The sequence below is a fragment of the Bos indicus genome, chromosome 4 (genome assembly GCF_029378745.1).
Source record: "Bos indicus isolate NIAB-ARS_2022 breed Sahiwal x Tharparkar chromosome 4, NIAB-ARS_B.indTharparkar_mat_pri_1.0, whole genome shotgun sequence".
NCBI lineage: Eukaryota > Metazoa > Chordata > Mammalia > Artiodactyla > Bovidae > Bos > Bos indicus.
Window position 1 is genome coordinate 39,288,659 of NC_091763.1, and position 24,240 is coordinate 39,312,898.

Here is a 24,240-nt window from a genome sequence, read left to right on the forward strand (position 1 = left end):
CTGATGATGTAATATTTCATAGGAATATATGGGACACATATTCAGAGAACAATATTTCATAGGAACATGGAATGTTAGGTCCATGGATCTAGGTAAATTGGAAGTGGTCAAGCAGGAGATGGCAAGAGTGAGCATCAATATTTTAGGAATCAGTGGACTAAAATGGACAAGAATGGGCAAATTTAATTCAGAGGACATTATATCTACTCCTGCAGGCAAGAATCTGTTAGAAGAAATGGAGTAGCCCTCATAGTCAACAAGAGTCTGAAATGCAGTACTTGGGTGCAATCTCAAAAACAACAAAATGATCTTGGTTTGTTTCCAAGGCAAAATTTTCAAGTCACAGTAATCCGAGTCTATGCCCCAACCACTGATGCCAAGGAAGTGGAAGATGACCAATTCTGTGAAAGCCTACAACACTTCCTAGAGCTAACACCAGGAAAAAAAAAATGTCCTTTTCATCAAGGGGATTGGAAAACAAAAGTAGGAAGTCAAGAGATACCTGGAATAATAGGCAAGTTTGACCTTGGAGTACAAAATGAAGCAAGGCAAAGGATAACAGAGTTTCCCCAAGAGAACATGCTGGTCATAGCAAACAACAACACAAGAGATGACTCTACACATGGACATCACCAGATGGTCAGTACTGAAATCAGACAGATTACATTCCTTGAAGCCGAAGATGGAGAAACTCTATAGAGTTAGCAAAAGCAAGACCTGGAGCTGACTGTGGCTCAGATCATGAACTCCTTATTGCAAAGTGTAGGCTTAAAATGAATAAAATAGGGAAAACCACTTTCGGATATGACCTAAATCAAATCATTTATGATTATACAGTGGAGGTGACAAGTAGATTCAAGGGATTAGATCTTGTAGACAGAGTCCCTGAGAACTATGGACAAAGGTTTATAACATCGTATGGGAAGTGATGACCAAAACCATCCCCAAGAAAAATAAATGCAAGAAGGTAAAGTTGTTGTCTGAGGAGGGCTTACAAATAGCTGAGAAAAGAAGAGAAGTGAAAGTAAAAGAAGAAAGGGAAAGATATACCAACTGAATGCAGAGTTCCAGAGAATAGCAAGGAGAGATAAGAAAGCCTTAAGTGAACAATACAAAGAAATGGGGGTAGGAGGTGGGGAGGGGAAACAGAATGGGAAAGACTAGAGATCTCTTCAAGAAAATTAGAGATACCAAGGGAACATTTCATGCAAAGATGAGCACAATAAAGGACAGAAAGAGTAAGGACCTAACAGAAGCAGAAGATATTAAGAAGAGGTGGCAAGAATACACAGAAGAACTATACAAAGAAGGTCTTAATGACCCAGATAACCAGGATGATTTGGTCACTCACCTAGAGCCAGATATCCTGGAGTGTGAAGTCAAGTGGGTCTTAGGAAGCATTTCTATGAACATATTGAAAAGCAGAGACATTACTTTGCCAACAAAGGTCTGTTTAGTCAAGGCTATGGTTTTTCCAGTAGTCATGTATGGATGTGAGAGTTGGACTGTGAAGAAAGCTGAGCGCCGAAGATTTGATGCTTTTGAACTGTGGTGTTGGAGAAGACTCTTGAGAGTCCCTTGGACTGCAAGGAGATCCACCCAGTCCATTCTAAAGGAGATCAGCCCTGGTTGTTCTTTGGAAAGAATGATGCTAAAGCTGAAACTCCAGTACTTTGGCCACCTCATGCAAAGAATTGACTCATTGGAAAAGACCCAGATGCTGGGAGGGATTGGGGGCAGGAGGAGAAGGGGACGACAGAAGATGAGATGGCTGGATGGCATCACCGACTCGATGGACATGAGTTTGAGTGAACTCCGGGAGTTGGTGATGGACAGGGAGGCCTGGCGTGCTGTGATTCATGGGGTCGCAAAGAGTCAGACACGACTGAGTGACTGAACTGAACTATGAACAAAACTAGTGGAGGTGATGGAATTCCTGCTGAGCTATTTCAAATCCTGAAAGATGCAGCTGTTAAAGTTCACCCAATATGCCGGCAAATTTGGAAAACTCAGCAGTGGCCACTGGACTAGAAAATGTCAGTTTCATTCTAACCCCAAAGAAAAGCAATGCCAAAGTATGTTTCAACTACTGTACAATTGTACTCATTTCACATACTAGCAAAGTAATGCTCAAAATCCTTCAAGCTATGCTTCAACAGTACATGAACCAAAAATTTCCACATGTTCAAGCTGGATTTAGAAAAGGCATAGTAACCAGAGATCAAATTGCCAACATCTGCTGGATCATAAAAAGATCAAAGGGATTCCAAAAAAATATCTTCATCTGCTTCATTGACTATGCTAAAATCTGTATGTGGATAACAACAAACTGTGGAAAATTCTTAAAGAGATGAGAATACCAGACCACCTTATCTACCTCCTGAGAAACCTGTGTGCAGGTCAAGAAGCAACAGTTAGAACCAGGCACACTGAACAATGGACTGGTTCAAAACTGGGAAAGGAGTAGGTCAACGCTGTATATTGTCACCTTGCTTATTTAACTTCTATGTAGAGTACATAATGTGAAATGCTGGGCTGGATGAATCACAAGCTATAATCAAAATTGTCAGGAGATATGCAGATGATACCAATAATGGCAGAGAACAAAGGGGAACTAAAGAGCCTCTTGATGAGGGTGAAAAAGAACAGTGAAAAAAATGGCTTACATTTAAACATTCAAAAAACTAAGATCATGGCATCCAGTCCAATGACTTCACAGCACTGACAGATTTTGTGTTTTGGGGTTTTAAAATCACTGTGGACAGTGACTGCAGACATGAAATTAAAAGATGCTTGTTCCTTGGAAGAAAAGCCATGACAAACCTAGACAGTGTATTAAAAAGCAGAGACATCACTGCTGACATAGGTCCATATAGTCAAAGCTGTGGTTTTTTCAGTAGTCATTTATGGATGTGAGAGTTGGACCATCATGAAGGCTGAGTGCTAAAAAATCAATGCTTTTAAATTGTGGTGCTGGAGAAGACTCTTGAGAGTTGCTTGGAGAGCGAGGTGATCAAACCAGTCAATCCTAAAGGAAAACAACACTGAATATTCATTGGAACGGTTGATGCTGAAGCTGGAGCTCCAATACTTTGGCCACCTGATGTGAAAAACCAGCTCACTGGGAAATACCCTCATGCTGGGAAAGACTGAGGGCAGTAGGAGAAGGCAGCAGCATAGGATGAGATGGTTAGATAACATCACTGACTCAATGAACTTGAATTTGAGCAAACTCCGGGAGATAGTGAAGGACAAGGAAGCCTGGCGTGCTGGAGTCCATGGAGTTGTAGAGTCAGACACAGCTCATCAACTGAACAACAATCCATAATACACATAATAGGCCCGCAATGCAGGAGATGTGGGTTCTATCCCTGGGTTGAGAAGATCTCCTGGAGAAGTAAACTGCAACCCACTCCTGTATTCTTGCCTGGAGAATCCCATGGACACAGGTATCTGGTGGGCTACAGTTCATGCTGTCACAAAAGTGTTGGACATGACTTAGCATTTAAACAGAAAGAACAATTCATAACATGCACACATATATATGTGTGTAGTATTTGTACATTTATGCCTGTGCATGTATTTAGTGTGTATTTGTCTCAAAATTTTGTAGTCACAAGAGATTTTTATATGATTTAAATATATAAAAATCTTTCAGCAAAGTATGAGAAATGAGCAATAAAAGACTCTCCAACATAAAATAAAATACATTACACTAAAGTAACATCCTGTGGTTAAAGTGGAATAGAAAATGATTTGACGAGAAAAAGAACTTGATAATGTACGTTTTATCAAGAAAAAGGTAGATGTAAATCCCCGTGGTATTTAGAGAACCTTAAATCCATTCAAAAGAGTGATATACAATTTTTTGTTTTAATACTGTCAATAATTAAAACATGCTAGAAATCACGTCTTTTGTAGCTATTTAAACTTAGCATAAAAATGTAGATGGCGACTTAAAAACATGAGAGGGAATAGAAGTAATTTTTCATAATAATTTTAGTAACAAGAGCAAAACCCCAAAACAAAAAAATGCCAACATTTGAAGACTACTGGTCCATTCTAAAGTAGATCAGTCCTGGGTGTTCATTGGAAGGACTGATGCTAAAGCTGAAACTCCAATACTTTGGCCACCTCATGTGAAGAGTTGACTCATTGGAAAAGACTCTGATGCTGGGAGGGATTGGGGGCAGGAGGAGAAGGGGACGACAGAGGATGAGATGGCTGGATGGCATCACGGACTTGATGGACATGAGTTTTAGTGAACTCTGGGAGTTGGTGATGGACGGGGAGGCCTGGCGTGCTGTAATTCATGGGGTCGCAAAGAGTTGGACACGACTGAGCGACTGAATTGAACTGAACTGATCCATAAGAATTACTATATATTCTGGGTGGTTAGCATAGTGTTGCACAGAAGGCAATGGCACCCCACTCCAGTACTCTTGCCTGGCAAATGCCATGGATGGAGGAGCCTGGTAGGCTGCAGTCCATGGGTCGCTAGGAGTTGGACATGACTGAGCAACTTCACTTTCACTTTTCACTTTCATGCATTGGAGAAGGAAACGGCAACCCACTCCAGTGTTCTTGCCTGGAGAATCCCAGGGATGGGGGAGCCTGGTGGGCTACTGTCTCTGGGGTCACACAGAGTCAGACACGACTGACTTAGCAGCAGCAGCAGCATAGTGTTGAACAAGGAGGCAGGTGCATCTCATAAGAGCTTATTTTAACAGTAAAGTAAGAAAGAGAATGTGAACTAAGGCAGTAAACAGTGACAATAACAAGGTGAAGAAGGATGTGAACAATATTAAAGAGTTCAAATATATAATGATGATATAAAGTGTCCCATATATAATGACAAGTTGGATCAACTTGAAAATGAGATAGGGAAAAGGTAAAGTCTAAAGGTTTTTTTCCTAAATTGATTAAATGATGCATATTTAAGAGGAATAAATTTGAGGAGAAAGATATTAAGTTTGGTTCTCTTTATATTGAGATGCAGGTGCTTCATGTCAGTGCTCAAAGCATATTTAAGTTCAGTCTTCCATGAATGTCATGCAAAATCAGAAGTGAATAGTGAAATCAAAAGCCTTGGACATAGCAGCACTCCGAGGAAGCATAGAGAGAGCATGCTGCTGCTGCTGCTGCTGCTAAGTCGCTTCAGTCGTGTCCAACTCTGTGCGACCCCATAGACAGTAGCCCACGAGGCTCCCCCATCCTCGGGATTCTCCAGGCAAGAATACTGGGGTGGGTTGCCATTTCCTTCTCCAATGCATGAAAGTGAAAAGTGAAAGTGAAGTCACTCAGTCGTGTCCTACTCTTAGCGACCCCATGGACTGCAGCCTGCCAGGCTCCTCCATCCATGGGATTTTCCAAGCAAGAGTACTGGAGTGGGTTGCCACTGTAGAGAGAGCATAAAGAGGGGTATTTGCCCCTTTTGTATAGAATTCATTAAACAAATATTTACTGAGTAGCTCTTATATGTCATTTTTTTAGATTCTGGGGATAGAGAAGTGAACAAAACAGAGCAAAATCTATGATAAAATTGCAATTTCATAATTTTATCATAAACTAGTAAAGTGAAAAAAAAGCTGAATGAACTATAAATGTATAATTGTCACTTTGCTTCTGAGTTTCTCATCTTGAAATCAGTGTATCAGTGAAAGTTCATCACCTGACACGTGTACCAGGCTGTTCCGGGAGAGGCCTTGTCAGTCCCCCTTCACACCATATTCTTCAAAAGGTGATTTCTCCCCAGATGACAGCAGCCTACACATACTCTGCTATATAACTTTAACAGACTTCCAAGAATTTTAAAACACTGCAAACATGTAGTAAGATTGGAGGTCCCGTGTAGTGCTTAAATGAAGTACTTATTTTTTAATGGTTTTTCCCTATAACAATAACTCTGTATTCTGAGTAAGTTTGTTTTATGTATTAGTCCATGCTTTTCAGAGAGAAATAAAATATGTGTTGGGACTAATTGTGCTTTTCTGAAGTGAACTTTAGTAGCTCTCTGCAACTGAAAAACTAACTTGTGGTTTATGTCCCTTATGATGTGGTTGATGTCCCTTAGGTATCCCATTGATTATTTAAATCAATTAAACTGAGGATATCTTTACACATTATTGAGAACATCAAATTGTCTGAGTGAGTTATATGAGTCAATATCTAATGTATTGGAAATTAAAACATAAATTAAAAACATTTATTAATTGATTAGACATAATAAGCTCATTCAGTGTTAATAAATATGACATTTTAAAGGAAAAAAAACTTTTTTCAGAAAAATAGAAAAATGCTAATAATGGTTTAGATTTTTTTTTTTGTAAATTTCTTTAATGTTACCTAAATTGTAAGAAGATAGCTGAGTGTCTTGTATTTGCTTCTGCGTTCAGTCTTTTGGGATGGATATCACACATCAAAGTGCACCTGGATATACCACTGTAAAAAGGACAAGTGGCATTCTAGCATGGTTATGAAAATAGTTTTGGCTTCCTAGATTCCTGCAAAGATCTCCAGAATGCAAGGTATCCCTCTGAGAACTTTTAGCTCCATGTCAGACATGTAAGGCTCATGTCCCATAAAAATACTCTAATTAGGATATACTTGTTGTATATCCGTTCCCACCCTTCATCACCAGCAACTTGCCTTCTTGGAGACTTCTATCACTTATTATCTTTCTCTCGGACTTTCTTCATTTATCCTGTCAGATCAGATCAGTTGCTCAGTCGTGTCCAACTCTTTGCGACCCCATGAATCGCAGCACGCCAGGCCTCCCTGTCCATCACCAACTCCCAGAGTTCACTGAGACTTGCGTCCATTGAGTCAGTGATGCCATCCAGCCATCTCATCCTCTGTCGTCCCCTTCTCCTCCTGCCCCCAATCCCTCCCAGCATCAGAGTCTTTTCCAATGAGTCAACTCTTCGCATGAGGTGGCCAAAATACTGGAGTTTCAGCTTTAGCATCATTCCTTCCAAAGAAATCCCAGGGCTGATCTCCTTCACGATGGACTGGTTGGATCTCCTTGCAGTCCAAGGGACTCTCAAGAGTCTTCTCCACCACCACAGTTCAAAAGCATCAATTCTTCGGCGCTCTTTATCCTGTAGGATGGTCTAATCTGCTTTGTATGCTCTCTTTTGCATGACTGATACCACCATTTACACAGTTTAAAATCCAAAAGCTTAAAATAATTCTAAACGTGCTCTTTCCTTCATGTCTCACATTTGATACATCATAAGGCCTGTAAATTTTATTTTCTATGTAGCTCTCAAATCTCCATTTCACTTCATCCCTTTTATCTAAGCAGAATTATTTTTGAACTTTCTTGAATATTCAGATGGACTTCTGAGTGGAGCTATATCCATGTTCACAAGCTTTTCCCCTCCAACTCCTTCTCCACTTGGCAAATAGACTATTAAAAAAAAAAAATCTGAATATATCATTCCCTATGCCTAGCATATCACACACACACACCAGTTTAAAACTCTACAGTCACTGCCTTTGATCTTAGGACACAGACAAAATAAAACCATCTTTTACTTCTCCACCCGACTCTCCAGCCTCATATACACGTCTCTCAATGCTCTCTGTACCAGCCAGAATATGTTTCTTCCTATGCCTCGTATCTTCCATATTCTTAATATAGTTCCTTCAACCCCTGCCATGTCCTCGGCCTTAAAAAATGTTCTCTTCCTTCCTAACCTAATTGACAGCTACCCATTGTACAAATTTCAAGTCAGTTATCATTTCTTCATTTGACTTCCCAGACTGGGTCAAATTCCTTACTGTATATTTATAGCAACATAAACCTCTCCTTCCATGTACTTCTCAGAGTTTGGTTTCCACATTTACTTTTGAAGCTATTTGGTTAATAGCTCTCTCTATCAAAATTTTTAAGCTCCAAAAGAGTAAGGACTATGTCTTTTTTTGTACCCCAGAGACTTACCACATTGCCTTGCCTGTGACAGGAGTTCAACAAGTCTTTGTTGAGTGAATGACTGTTCCTTTCCTAATCAGTGGTAGTTTTTCATTTTCTTTTAATGTCTCTTGGAATTTATACTATGCATTTTGATTTTCATGTAAAAAACAGGCTTTCCCCAAACATTTCCCACTAGGAAGATTTGCTTCTTAGCTTCTTCCCATCACTTCAACTCACTGTCAGAGTTCATGCTTCCCTGAGCTAGTTTTGCACCCTTTGCTGCTTGTCTTGATGGGTTTTCCTTCAATAAAATAAACAAAGCTTGTGACGTCCTCCCTATTTTTTCACCTCCTTTTTCTTTTCCCTCTTATTTTTTAAACTTCTGATATATGTGTCCAGAGCCATTTTATATTTTTAAGCGCTTTACTGAGCTATAACTGATGTTTAAAAACATCACATATTTAATGAACACAGTTGGATAGCTTTGAATGTATGTCTATGAATCTGTCTCCACAATCAAGATAATAACCATATTACTTACCTTCAGAAGTTTCCTCCTGACTTCCCTTGCCTTTTTGTGTGTGTGTTTGGTAAGAACACAACTTGAGGAGTACTCTCTTAACAATCGTTTAGTATATAACACAGTATTGTCAAGTATAGTTACTCTGTCATATCATAGATCTCTAAAACTTACTCATCTTGCATAACTGAAACTTTATACTTGTTGAACAACTCCCCACTGCAGAAGTGTGGCCTAGGCAGATCTCTGATAGCTAAGACTTCTATCAAAATTATCATTATGGGTTGACTTGTATTCTACTCAAAATTCATACGCTGAAGTCTAAACCCTTATTGCATTTGGAGTTGGGTTCTTAGGAGACAATTAAGGATGATGAAGTATAATGATGGGATCCTAAAACAATAGGATTTGTGGCCTTAAAAGTAGGGGATGAGCATAATCTCTCTCTCTACAATATGAGGATATACCAAAAGGGTATGTCTATACCTACATGTACAAGCCAGGAATAGAACTCTCACCAGAAATCACTGGCTACCACCTTAATCTTGGACTTTATAGCTGCCAGAATTATAAGCAAATATATTACTGTTGATTAAGCCACCCAGTTTTATTTTGTTATGGTGACTTGAGAAGATATGTTGCCATTGGTACTAAATTAAAAGAATCCTTTCTCCTAGTAACCAATGTACATTGGCATCAATATATAACCTTTTAAAATTCCATGTCTTTGTGTGTTGGGAAACTTACTTTAGCAAATCATTTTCTTTCTTAAAGAAAGCTAATTATTTGTCTAAATTTTATTAATTAATTCAAGGCCGGAACAGAGATTCATAGAAATATAGTCCTCTCATTGTATTCAGTGTTAGGAAAAAATTGCTATCAATATCCTTTCTCAAGGGAAAAATCTTGTACTGGAGGTCTTTTCCAAGTCATCTTCTAAGGAACAAGAGAATAAAATTGAAGACCTTTCATGAAAGTCTTGTCTCCTGAGCATTTTACAATAGAAAAGAATTGGATAAAGTCCAGGGGAAAGTTTCAGACATGAATTCCAGGTTCACATGGAAAGAAAACATGGAAGCAATTTGAGGTTTGGGTTTGGAGGTCTTTATATCATTCTCTCACAACAGTTTAAAACAAGGAGCTCTTTAAATTTACATTGAGCTTTATCCTGCCCTTTGTGGCCCAAAGAGCAGAAGTCTGATGATGGGAGAGTAGCTTTACACATTGTTCTAAATATCCAGGGACCATCGTAAAGTAAATCCTACATTTCAATTGCTCTTCAGTAGCTGGGAATAAGAAGTAGGTTGGGTTGAATTATTCTAAGAATTATCAGGTATTTAGCCAATGGCTTATGAAGCAACTTGTTCTTAGCTATAGGCAAAAGAATGCAATAGCTTTTCACCACTAAGAAATCCAGATTTTTTGGAGGGCTAAGGGGACTGTAAATGTAGATTTACTAATTGTCTATGTAAAAGTTATGGAGCCATGGGTGTGGCTTTCTGTCACATACGTGTGTACTCACATTCTCTACTGCCTTTCACAGGCCTCTGTCAGGGCCTCGTGGTCTCTCCGCAAGGACTCAGCTAGCCTTTAACAGAGAAAAAGCGTCAATTTATTATACATTGTCTTGGAGGCAAGAGGGCTTTCCTAGCAATTACATAACAATTAATGTTAATTCTCTCAAAAAATCTATTCAGACCTTAAAATTCTCTACCAAATAGTATAATAATAAGATCACAGCACATCCATACCAGCAAAGTGAAATTAATGTTCCAAGAGAAACCCGTTGTATTTGATCATGTTCTAGCAAGACAGTGAAATTTTTCAATAGCGCTTGTTTTTTTTTTCCTTAAAGCATTTCCAAATAGAAAACTTTGTGTCAGTCATCAAAGAAAAACATTCCTTCACTCATAGGCCACTGAGGATCATACAGATATCTTTGCCTCTGCTTCCAAAGGGTGACCACTACTTACACCCCTGGCAAAATGTTTTATTTGTTAGAAACTCTCAGAAGAGTTCCTGGTATTTTTGGTGTAAGCCTGGTAGACATACTTGCAGAAAAATTTGTGGATGTTGAGATGCAATATTTTAAAAACATGTTGCTTTAGCTAAACTTGGTAATCTTCAGCTGATACTGGGGTGTTTCTGTGCTTCTTTAATGCTTTGCTAGGCCACTGGAGACTCTTCAAAGCCTTCCCTTATTCAGGTCTAATGTTTAAGTATTAAGTCCAAAAGAATAGATTTCCCAACATTTAACAGCCCTTTCAAATCAAATAGCATGAAACATTTGTTTTGTTTTTGCTCCAAGTTTTGATGTTTATATAGTAGGACAGCTGAGGGAGTCTATTTTATTGCAGACCAGGAATAATTCCTTTTGTTTGAATCATAAGTATTTGTGTAGGCGGCAGAGATCATTTATATCAGTTAAATGGTCTATGGACATTCATGTTCCCCCTCAGATATTATTTATTAAATAGCTGCATAAAATCTCACAATAACTGTTACTAATTAATAAAAGCTATGTAGTTACCTTGTTGTACTAATATATCTTTTTTTGCTTATATTATTTATTCTATATATAGAATAAATATATATATTTAATAAATAAATATATATAATATATATTATATATTATATTCTATATATATATAGAATATAATTCAAATATATAGAATATAATTGCCATCAGAATTATGTAGCTTTGTTTATGGGGCCTCTTCTAGCAGCTGAAATGGATAAATACTGACTTCAGAGGGTCAAATAAAAATACTATATAAATATTGATAGTTTGTAGTTAAATCACAAGAAATATTTCTACTGAGTTAAAACATATCATCAAGTTGTTTCAGGTTACATATTTCAAAGTTCAGTTCAGTTCAGTTCAGTCACTCAGTCGTGTCCGACTCTTTGAGACCCCATGAATCGCAGCATGCCAGGCCTCCCTGTCCATCACCAACTCCTGGAGTTTACTCAAACTCATGTCCATCGAGTTGGTGATGCCATCCAGCCATCTCATCCTCTGTTGTCCCCTTCTCCTCCTGCCTCCAATCCCTCCTAGCATCAGGATCTTTTCCAATGAGTCAACTCTTCGCATGAGGTGGCCAAAGTACTGGAGTTTCAGCTTTAGCATCAGTCCTTCCAATGAACACCCAGGACTGATCTCCTTTAAAATGTAAGCTACAGATGCTTGTTAAAATAAGAGTCAAAAACAATAATATTATTTAGATTCTTTATATCTTGATAGGGCCAGACTTATTTCAGGCTGCTATAAGAGAATACCATAGATTTGGTAGATTCTAAACAACAGAAACATATTTCTCATAGATCTGGAGGCTGAAAGTCCAGGGTCAAGGTGCCAGCAGGTTTGGTATCTAGAGGGGCTGATTCCTGGTTCATAGATGGCTAACTCTTCCCTGTGTCTTCATATGGTAGAAGAAGCAAGGGAGCTCTGCAGGGGCTCTTTTATAATCCCATTTATGAGGGCTCTGCTCTTACAAACTAAACATTTGCCAAAGGCCCCACTGTCTAGTACCATAACATATGAATTTGAGGAAGACACAAATATTCAGTTTATAACAAGACCTAATGAAATTATATTTATTCTGTACAATATTGTATTTTTACTAGTGTGCAAAAATTCTTTGTATTCTATAAATTTTTATAATTTCAAAATTAGGAATTGTTCAATAATCCTCCAAATTAGAATCTGTTCAATAATCCAATTATTTAATCCAAATCCAAAAATTTAGTTTTTAATCTAACCATTTTAAATTACACTGTCTTTTAGTGAATAATCAGATCAGATCAGATCAGTTGCTCAGTCGTGTCCGACTCTTTGCGACCCCATGAATCACAGCATGCCAGGCCTCCCTGTCCAATAGTGACTCCTTATAATAAGTTTATATCATTTTTAAAATATAATAATAAAAGTTCAGAAAAAATATTTAGCATAATTGTTCAAATGAGGATTTTATGATAGTTAAAGTGAAAACAAATTCTTTAAAACTTTCTGGGAACCTCTGCAGTTGAGGTGCAAGGTCAGTAAAACAGTTCAGGTCTCTGAACTTGACACTGAAATTTTAATGCATTGATCAGCAAAGAAATATTTTCCTCCGTATTCTTATACAGGTAGTCTTTTCTTTGACTTAGAGTTTTTGTAATATAGATAATTCTTTTCACCAGGACTCCAAAAATTTGAAAACTTAACCTCAAATTAGAAAAATATTTATCTTTTACTAGCTTTTAAATTTTATCATTCCTCTTTTTACATTGTTTAGGTTGATGTCTAGACAATCATAGTGGAGTACAAGGAGTAGAGTGTGTTAACCTCTGATGGGCGTGCAAGGCCCATTATCTAGCCAAAGGTGGCCCTGGCTGCCTGGATTCTACAGTTGCAAGTTCATAGTGCCAAAATGATACTGAGAAGGATGGATCACTAACACTCAAAACAACACACACACATAACTAAGAAAGTAAGAGAGCGGTAGTACCCAAGTCAGGCAATGAAGTCCATGAGAGTAGAGGAAGTGTTTTTGCTCTGGCTGCCCTAACTCTGACCTTCTTGCCATTGTCAGTAATCTGAGACCTGACTGAGGTCACAAGTTTACTGCCCAGGAGCTTGTGTCCAAGAAGTGGGGGATCAAAAGTTTTCTTCTTAAAATGTTAAGCTAATGAAGTGACAGATTCCTGGGGACATTCCTTTTGTCTTTTTTCACATCATAGTTTTATAATTAGATGTATATGTCAGTACCTGTTTTAGAGTTGTCACCCTTTAAAGACTTCCGGCACATACCCAATCTCCTCAAATCATTTAACAATCCACTCAAATTATCAGAAAAAATAGCTTAGTAGCATTTGTTTTAATGAAATATAGTTCTAACCCTCAGAATCTATGAAATTTAATATTTTCTATTTCATCAAAGAACTTCAGGTAGTATTAAAATCATAATGAACTTAAATAGTATGAACTTCTATACAAGTACTTTCTCAGTTCAAAATTTTTGTTCTTCCTGAATCAATGAAGTGAAGTGAAAGTTGCTCAGTGTGTCTAACTCTTTGCAACCATGGACTATACAGTCCATGGGATTTTCCAGGCCAGAATACTGGAGTGGGTAGCCTTTCCCTTCTCCAGGAGCTCTTCCCAGCCCAGGAATCGAACTGGGGTCTCCTGCATTCCAGCCAGATTCTTTACCAACTGAGCTATGAGGGAAGCCCTCTGAATCAATATACATTGCCAATATCAACAGATACTAATTTCTAAGTCATCCACTCTCAATGTCCATTTTATGGGTCAATCTGTGGACATTTTCTCATGTCCATTTGGATTTCTTTTTAATTTAGGATGTTTCTAAGCTGCATTTCTATTCCCTAAAGCAGATGCATAAGAAATAACACATTTTAAGATGAGCTGAAGAAGAAGTTTTTTTAAAAGAAAAATTACTAAATCAGCAGTTTGTGAAAATTTGTGTTTAAAATGTTCTAGTGGAAAAAAAAAATGTTCTAGTGGTTGAGATGGTCATTAATTAATCCTTATTTTTCACAAAGCTTCATAGAACAACTCCAAACTTAGGCTCTACTACCTTTGCAAGGAACTCGATGAAATAAAGCATTCAGCCACATAAGGTAATAATTATTTGCAAGAAAGAAAGATTCAAAATGAAGCTAAAGAGCCACTTTTAAAGTATTTACACTGTTAAATATATTACATTTTTATACACATCCCTAGCCTCTGAAGACATGTCTAATTCTGACCTCTCCTTTGGAGAAATGATACATCAAATTCCAGAATAGATGAATAAAAGACATTTATTCACTTTTTAAACTATCCTAGACGGTGTCAACTTGAGTTTTATCCAGAGGCATCTTGAATAACCATTTAGGTTAAAGGTAACTGGTGAGTTTACATGGAAACATAAACATTTTCATGCATGTTTTGAGAAGGTATATGAATTTTAGTTGCTCCAGAATGCTTTGAGTTATATTTTGTATAAGTGAGTATATTTTAAGACAAAGAGAGAGCTCAAGTTTTATAAGTTTAATTTTGTACTTTAAATATTTTCTTACTGAGATTTTCAGGATCTTTATCAGGTATGGTAAGCACTGAAATTGGACAAACAAAAAGGCAATAAATAAATCTGCTTAGAGGCAAGCAATATTTTTAAAATGTCAACAAGTTGAGTCCACCATTTTAATCCTCCTTTTGGTTGAATGAGATAGTAATAATGATAAACTGAATTTTTTATTTCATTCAATTATTGTAAAAACTTATGTGACAGAAAATCCTACAAATAAAATGCAAGTAAATTCTAAGAGGTAGATGACAAATTAAATTATTTTATTTAAATTTATATTTCTTTTTACCAATAGCCCACAGTACTATGAATGACACAGATCTCCCTATGCAAACGACTGAATGCATTCAAGGTCAAGGAGAAGGTTACCGGGGCACCATCAATACCATTTGGAATGGAATTCCCTGTCAGCGTTGGGATTCCCAGTATCCTCACCAGCATGACATAACTCCTGAAAATTTCAAGTGCAAGTGAGTAAATTAGGGAAATTATACATTTCAGTAGGCAGAATGGTTGATTTTTACTAATTTCTATGTTAGTGATCCTTAAACTTTAGTGTGCCTAGGGAAAATTTAGCAATTAAAAGGCAGATACATGCACCCCAAATTTTTGATTCTTCAGGTCTGAAATTTGGACCTCAAATAATACATTTTAGCAACCACTCTTGTTGATTCTGAATCAGATGGTTGATGTACCATCCATGCTTTGGGAAACACATCTTTAGGTTTCTGATCACAGCTTTGTTCTTGCAGGTCTATTTAATGAACAAATCAGTGGTAACTATAACCAGGAAACTTTCAAACTAGTGCTTCCTTAAATTTTCATATTAATTTGAGGGGAGATTACAAGGCATACCTTAAGTCAACACTGTAAACTGATGAGATTTCAGCCTTGAAGAAAATTTATAGTTTTATATGAAATTTTTTTTATTGTTTCAACATTTTATTTAACAAGTAGGGAAGTAAAACAATTGTACAGATGAATCAAGCTGAAGAAACTGCCCTTGAACATCAGTTATATACTTGTTATGTTCTTCCCCATGGCTGCTGTTCTTCACCACTTGAATTTGTTGGACAGCCACAGTGCCATGTGTTTTTAAATTGTCCACCTTGTTATTAGGAACATAAAATGATTGCTTTTCAAATTTATAACACACGTGTCATTCATAGTGGCTTTGCTGAAATAGCACCTATAAATAACATATATTGGCTTTATGTAACTGACTTTTAATAAGAGGGCTTAACATTTCAAGATGGAGATCTATGAACATTAGTTGGCCCATTCACTGGAGAGGGGATATAGTTTATGGTTTTTTATATGATTTAAATTTTTTAAACCAATTCAGAGTTCTTTGCTTAGATACTAAATATTCACCTGTTGTATTTAAAAATATATTTATAATAAATGTATTGTTGCCACTCTGTTTATTTTTTATTTCCCTCATTTTTTTCACAGCAATTCACTCTATTTTTGACCCATGTGTTTCATGCCTCAGAAATAAACATAAAAGTAGAGAGAACAAATAAAATGAGAAAAGAATAGTTAAGAGAGAAAGAAGACAGTATCAGTGCCATGTACACTTCTGGTTCTAATGACTGGTAATACTCAAGATTGTATATGTGATCCAAATTAACCTCATCTGTAAGAAAAAGAAATTCATTACAGAAATTCAATCCACACGTTTCACAATAAAAAATGATCAAAAGTTTAGTTGCTATATATTATTGGAATTTAAGCTATTCTTTTTTGGGGGAAGGCTTCCCTTGTAGCTCAGTGGGTAAAAACTCTGCCTGCAATGCAGGAGACCTGAGTTCAATACCTGGGTTGGGAGGATCCCCTGAAGAATGAAACGGCAACCCTCTTCATTACTCTTGCCTGGAGTATCACGGGCTACAGTCCATGGGGTTGCAAGAGTCAAACACGACTTAGTGACGAAACCACCACAACCACCAAGCTATTCTTTCTTAACTGGTTATTTGGTCAAGATAAACATAAATATGAAAAAACAAAAAGTGAGTTGTGTTATTAAACACATAAAATCTGATGCATCATTTTGCTCAGAGTATTGATGCATTTACTGTTTGTGGGCTAGCAAAGAATGGAGTTCTGGTCAGGTGTCTCTGGTTGTACCAAACACTGTTTGCCCCAGTACTGAGATTCCTTACAAATGACAATTTTTAGAGCACTATAACTAAAAAATACTGCCTGTGATGATGTACATGAATCATACAATCATTAATTTGTTTTAATAATTGTAACTGATTCTTCAAGTGAGGTGAATAAACTTAGAAAAAATATTTGAGCAAACCATGACTTTCTGGTTTAATCTAGATTAATGAGGTGCTTCTAGATATAGATTATAAAAGGGGAACTTTAAGTTTTTTGATAGCCTTAGATATATGTTTAATTATCTTGCCTTAAATTACAACTCAAAGTTAACTAAGCAATTATTCATTTAAAATTGCAAATTTCTATACACTTTATATAAAATTCAGTGCACATATATTGTACTGACATAATCTTTTAAAATTTGAGTATAAACTAGTTAGAAGAAAAGATTTTCTTCATCTCTCCAGTTAATAATTTTATGATTTTATAAGAAGTGTAAAGGTTTAAATGTGGGTTATAAATAAGAACATTTGCTATAGAATGGTCAAATCTATTGGCACTCACTGTTCTTACAACCTTAAATAACATAGTTTATGTCAGGACCTATTTTGGCTTGATAAACTATTACTTGTTGACTTTATAACCAAACTCAAGCTTTTTTAAAAAATGGTTTTCAGTTTCTAATGGCCAACTGATTAGTATTAAATGTGTCGTATTTTTAATTGGGCCTAAGTGAAATAGCATGCCTTCCTATAGAATGAATATTAATTTTGTTAAATTATTAGAGAGATCTATGGAAAGAAAGTACACACTTTCTTCAAATTAGAGACCACTATCAGGGGAACAAATCATGAACTCCCCATTTTATTTAATGTGAACTTTGTATTAAAGGTAAAATCCTTTTACACACAGATAATATTAATTTAGACTTTTTCCTTATCACAAGCTCCAAATGTCTAACTGTATCATTGATAAAATAAAGGAAGTACATGTGCTATGTTGACAACTTTTTCTATAGGTAGGTTTTCTATATTGTAATTAGGCCTTAATTTTACAGAAATATAAAATTTCAGGTAATATCTCTAAATCAAGAAAGAACTACTTTGTAATTAAAAGAAATCTATGTGGTGAATTAAATAAATAAAAGAAATACAGAATTTAAAGAATAAATATTTTTTTCGTGGCAAATGTTTGATTAGGTAGAACTTCATTTTTAACAAAGTAATTAAAGACTGTTAATTATAATAGTCGTTCTTCTGCAAAGAGAATGTTGTTTCTACATTATCTATGATCCATGAAAATACAATGAGTAACAGACCAGACTTTAAAAATTGTAACAGTTGAGAGTCCAAGTCTTAAAAATGAGTGAGAATAATGAAGTGGTATTATTTCTCTTTTTCATGAAGCAGTAGTATTTGTGTGAAACTCCAGGTCTGTGGAAGTAAAAGAATTCTGACATCTGACAGCATTTATTTCAGTAATGTGGGCAGTGTCAGCTGTGTATATTGAATTCTAAATTGTTAAAACTATCCCAAATCTAAAATGTAGAGTTCTGTTTATAGAATGCATACATTCTGGGATTCTAGAAATGTAATAACACTGACTTCACCAATGTAAGAAACCCTGGCAATTTACATTAACGTGCTTATTCTCAATAGGGACCTAAGAGAAAATTATTGCCGAAATCCAGATGGGGCTGAGTCACCGTGGTGTTTTACCACTGATCCAAACATCCGAGTTGGCTACTGCTCCCAAATTCCAAAATGTGACGTGTCAAGTGGACAAGGTAATAGCTGACATTTTGCAGTGTGGGCATGATTAAACTCAGTGGAAATGCCTAAAGGGAGTATACATTTTATAGGAGATGAGCTATTTCTTATTGCACGTTAGCAAACAAAATCACAAAGTCCAAAGTTGGATTTCTTTTTTATATTAATTTGCTCAATATCCATTTATTTATGTGACCGTATACTAGTGCCAGGGACAATTTTAGGCACCGTGGATATACCAGTAAACAAAATTCTCTGGCCCCATGGAACTAATGTCCAGCAAATAAAAAACAAGCAAAATTAAAATGGAGGTGGGGATAGAAAGCTAATTTGTGTAAGTGCTAGAGAGATAAATGTCCCAGAGTTAGAGAGGAGGGTGTTGCTATTTTACGTTTTAATGGTCTGAGAATACCTTACATATTAAGGTAACATTTAAGGAGGACCTGAAAGAGTGGGAGAGCAGCATGTACCATGTGCATAATTGTAAAGAGCATTCTGGGGAGAGGAAATTGCAGATGAAAATGAGATGAGATGGGAAAGTGCTTGAAAAGTTAAAAGAAAGAAACAGCACAGAATGAGCAAGATAGAGAGTAGCAGAAGATGAGGTTAGAGAGCAGCTGAGCTAAAACTTCATAAGTCTTGTACAAACTGGAAGGATTTACACTTCTATTCTGAAAGAGAAGAGACTGCCATAGGATTCTGAGAAAGGAAATTAAATGATCTGTTTGATTTCAATTCTAACTGGATGACTCTGGCTGCATTATGAAAAATAGCCAGAACTCCTGACAAGGGCCAAAACAAGGGGATCAGTTGAATGATTGTTTCGGTAATCTAGGCAAGAAAGGAGAGTGATGTGGACAGGAGTGTTAGCAGTAGAGATGATAAGCAACAGTGGGCTTTGAGATAAATCACCATTGTACTTGGAAACACAGACAACCATTGCAAAGAATTGTTTTAGGGAGCAGTGGTTAAGAAAAGTCACATTGAAACAGGTTTAAAAAATCATTTGTCAAACAATAATAATAATGTTGGCCTCTGGGCATTTATTGCTATAGAATGAATTGGGAGTTATGATTTTTTATAATCATATTCTTTCACATAAATTTACTTTTGATGGTCATGGCCGTGGTCAGTTCTAAATCATTCTAAAAAGTCCAAACCAAATTCAAAGCTTTGTTTCATGGATTTATTGCCCTATACATACTTCTTCCATCCCCTGACTTTCCCTCAGTGCCATTTTTCGTGAACAACTCCGAAAACAGTTGTAGAGGGAAGATTCCTTTTCAATCAATTTCACTCTTCCTGGGCAGACTTTAAAGGTCAGTTGGAAATAAAGTTGAAAACAATGATTAAAGAAGGTTTGGTACCAGCTGGATCTATTTTGTCCCTGCTTTATTCATTTAAACAATTACTGCTAATTTCTGAGTGACAGAGGCAAATGAGAATAATTGTTTTGTAAGCTTCTGGTGTGTATTAAGATGCTTTTATGTACAGATATATCACTTATCAAAGGATCAGGTAATAGAATATAGATTTTTGGTTTTGAAAACAAAGTTGATGTTATTGCTTATATAATAAACCTACACATTAATAGATGAAGAAATTAGTTTTGTGGAATTCAAGTAACTTGCCTAAATTCTCAAACTAACACAACTAGGATTTACCTGAATTCTCCTTAAAATGACCTTTCCATTACCCCCATGCTTTCTGCTTTTCATTAATATTTTAACAGTATATTATAATCTTTTTATTTAACAATATACCTGATATGCAACAATCTGCAGGGTCCTGTGGGGCAATTTGTATTGAGACAGTTAGCCAACAGAGTTGTGAAATTTTATCAGACAGTTATATCATTGTATAATACTGCCAAGCTAATAGTAGGCATTGTTACATATATGATATGTATGCATGGAGAGACACACATATACACATACCTGTCCAACCCTCCCCCCACACACACACATTAAAGGATGGTGCTCTTATCCCTCTGTATATAACAGGAAACATAAATTTTACATATAGGTTGATGAGTTAAAAACTTTTGCTCAAATCTTGCAGCATCTGAATTAGCATATATATAAAAGCTTTTCCATTTGTATATTAAATAACTGTTAAAAAAATCGAAATTGTAGAATTTCTTTAAAAACACTGATGAAACACTGTATTAGATTATATAAGGTACATTTAAGGTAGAAAACAAACAATTCACATTTTAAATATTTATATCAATAATACATGATAAAGAGAGGGGAATGAAATTTCCCACTCCAAGAAGTGTAAAAAAAGTAAACCAAAAGCAACAGAAGAAGGGAAACAACTAGGACAAAAGCAGACATTATAAAAGTAAAGAAAAAATAGTAGAACTAATGAATAAAGCTAAATGATGATGCTTTGAAAAAATTAACAAAATGGACAACCATTAGCCAACTGACTCAAGAGAGATGGTAAATATATAAAATAATAATTATGAAGGTAAAGATAACCAATGAACTGGAAAATTAGAAAACATGAGATTATTTTATACAACCTCATATGAAAACTGAAAATGAAAATAAAATGGATAGATAATACAGTAGGAAAATTCAAGTTAGTTGAATTGACCCTGATAGAGAAAGAAAATTTAGACTCATTCCTATAGAAGAAACATGGAAATTTATAATAAATTGTTCCACCACAAACCACATCATGCCTTGATGAATTCACAGATCAAGTGATCACAATGCTACATAAATTATCCTATAGCTTAACAAATGTAATAAAAATTTCAAATTATTTCTGGATGAAATTATAATATTGAATCCTAAATATGATAAAGGAATCAGAGAATAAAACTATACATTCATATCATTTGTAAATATTAATGTAAAATCTTAAATGAAATTTGAATGAACAGTTTAATAAAGAAATTAAGAAAATAATACATAATGGTTGAATATAGTCTGAGTACAAAAATGGTTCAGTTTTAGAAACCCATTAATATAATTCACCTTAGTTGTAAGAAAAGCAACCATATAACAAATCTCAACAGATTCTGAAATTACTGTGACAAAAATTCATGCATTCTTCATAAAAATACTCAAAAATATTCAGTATACATACAAACTTACACACCCATATATCTGTATCTATATATGTGTATGTGTATGTGTGTGTGTGTGTGTGTGTGTATGTGTGTGTATATATATATATATATATATAGCATCCTCAGTCATGTCCAGCTCTTTGCGACCCCATGGACTATAGCTTGCCAGGCTTCTCTGTTCATTGGATTTCCCAGGCAAGAATACTGGAGTTAGTTGCTATTTCTCTCTCCAGGATATCTTCTCAAACCAGGGATGGAACCCATATCTCCTGCATTGGCATGTAGATTCTTTACTACTGAGACTCCAGGGAAGGCCACTATCTCCCTTACTATTTAATATAAATATTTTAACATTATATTTTCTTTGACATTGCAATGTTGACATTTTATACAATTAGAAGGCATATTTATTGACTGAGTAAAAAGGCAAAAGATCTTTGCACAAATTATATAATAGTAATATTCTTGGAAATCTAAATTCAAATAGTAAAAAAAATTACTAAGGTAGCATGATATATGACTAATATACAAATATTAATAGCATTCACATATGCGTTTGAAGATATAATTAAAGAGAAAACTACATCTGTAATAGGAAATAAAACTGATGAAAACTTAGGAGTAAACTTAGAAAAGATATGCAAATCTATGTAATTAAATTTCAGATTACTACTGAAAGTCCCAAGTTGTACTTTAACATGTAGAAAAAATCACTTGCTGTTGATATAAAATCTCAATATCACAAATACATCAGTTTCACCTAAGCTCATTTGTAAATTTAGTGTGATATTAATAAATAGATTACTGTCTTTTTTGATATCAAACAAATGCATTCTAAATCTTTCCTAGAAGAATAAACATGTAACTATAGTAAGGAAAATGTGAAAAAGAAATGATTAGAGGTAAAAAACTTTATCAGATACTAAAATATTATTAAAGAGTTTATAATTTTATTTATTTTTTTTAAGAGTTTATAATTTTAAAAATGTAGTTCTACCCCAAGAGTAAATTGACAATTAGAACAGAACACAGGATCTAAAAATAGACTCCTTACTGAGATTATATTTAAAATGTGGCACTATATGTCACTGGGTAAAAATTAAAAAATAATAGTGGATCAATAAAGTTCTATTTGGAAAAATAATAAAATTAATCCATGCTTTGCACCATACCTGAAAATAAACTTCAAATGGATAATAGATATGAGCATAAAAATGGAAACCATACAGATACGAGGAGTAAACTTGGAAAAATACTTTATTTCTTAGATGTAGCAATGTGGGTTCTAATTAACACTCAAATTCTAAAGACAATAAAAGAAAAAAAATAAGCTACAAAAGGTGTCATGACAAAAACATAATCAAACCTATATTTTTAAATTCAAAAGACAAATGACAAATTTGGAAAAAGTTTTAAAATGTATATCACAGATAAAGAGAAATATTTCTAATATATAAAAGCTATGAAAGTGAAAAATATAGGACCAAAAAATTAAATAATGGACAAAACATATGAACATTTCTTTAGAGAACATTAAAATTATGCTTAAAGTCACATGTAACAAGAAAAAATTAAAATATAAGTAGAGATTTTTCATAAATCTCATAAATATGGGACTTCTGTTTTTCACATATAAATTCACAAAGATTCAAAATCTTGTCAACACTATTTTTTGGCAAAACTGTATGGGAATATGAACTCTCGCACTTTGTTCTTGGGAATGGAAAATGGTAAAATCCATATGGAATGGAATATTACAATAATTAAATTACATATACATCCATCTTTTCACCTAACAATACACTATCTGAATATATAGCTCCAATAATATGGAAACTCATATGCACGAGTTTTTGATTTCAGCATTTTTTTTGTTAGCAAAACAACACAAATCTACTCTGGCAAAATCACACAATGGAACACTGTGGATTTGCAAAAAGAATGATAAAGTTTTTTTGAATTAATATGAAGTGATTTTCAAGTATATTATTAATGAAAAAAGCCACTAAAATATATATTTGGTGTTCTATTAATAAAAGTTATTTATTCCTAGTAATAAAAAATGGGATATAATAATATATACATAGAACATATACATATAATTTATATAGTCATATTACATATGTATATATGTGTGTATCTTTGCCAGAAAAGTAAAACAAAGAAACACAAGCACCATAAACAAAAAACTAATGAAATTGGTTACCCTAATGGTGGGTAGCAGTGAGTAGAAATATGACACAGAAGCAAGAGGGAAAATGAGAACAGTCTGAATACATACTCTCATATACCAAAACTAATGTTTTAATAGTGTTTTAAATGTTCAAAAAGTAATCTCAAGAAAGATGGGGGAAAAAGCACAGAAATATGCCTATCTGTGTATCAAAGAGATACCATTACTACAGAATTTGGAAATAAATTTCAAAATGATTTTTAAACGTATTTTTTTATATATAGCCTCACTGAAATACATTTAAAAGTAGATAACTATAAATGTGTTTTGAACTTTAAAATATAAATTTGTTGTTAGGAGATTTGACATTATCTTGTGTGCATTGAAGAATTCAGAAAATGAAGAAATACATTCATGTACCTACAATCAGCGTTCTTACTATGGGAGAAAGGAAATACACCATTAAAATAGAGAAGAGGAAAAATTCTTGTACTAGATTGGAGTTAGAAGTGATCAGTTACTCATGAACACACACACACACACACACACACACACACACACACACACACACAGAGCTTGGCTATGGGAGAAAGGA

The 24,240-nt window shown here is 35.0% G+C and overlaps 1 protein-coding gene across 3 annotated transcripts in view; it reads left to right on the top strand.

Moving 5' to 3' along the window:
• HGF (hepatocyte growth factor) overlaps positions 1–24,240 on the top strand; it is an 85,285-nt gene that overhangs the window by 33,226 nt on the left and 27,819 nt on the right. For all 3 annotated transcript variants that reach the window (XM_070787673.1, XM_070787674.1, XM_070787675.1), the window contains exons 9-10: positions 14,805–14,979; positions 18,277–18,404. In XM_070787673.1, the coding sequence (XP_070643774.1) occupies positions 14,805–14,979; positions 18,277–18,404 (303 nt within the window). The remainder of the gene's footprint in view (positions 1–14,804; positions 14,980–18,276; positions 18,405–24,240) is intronic.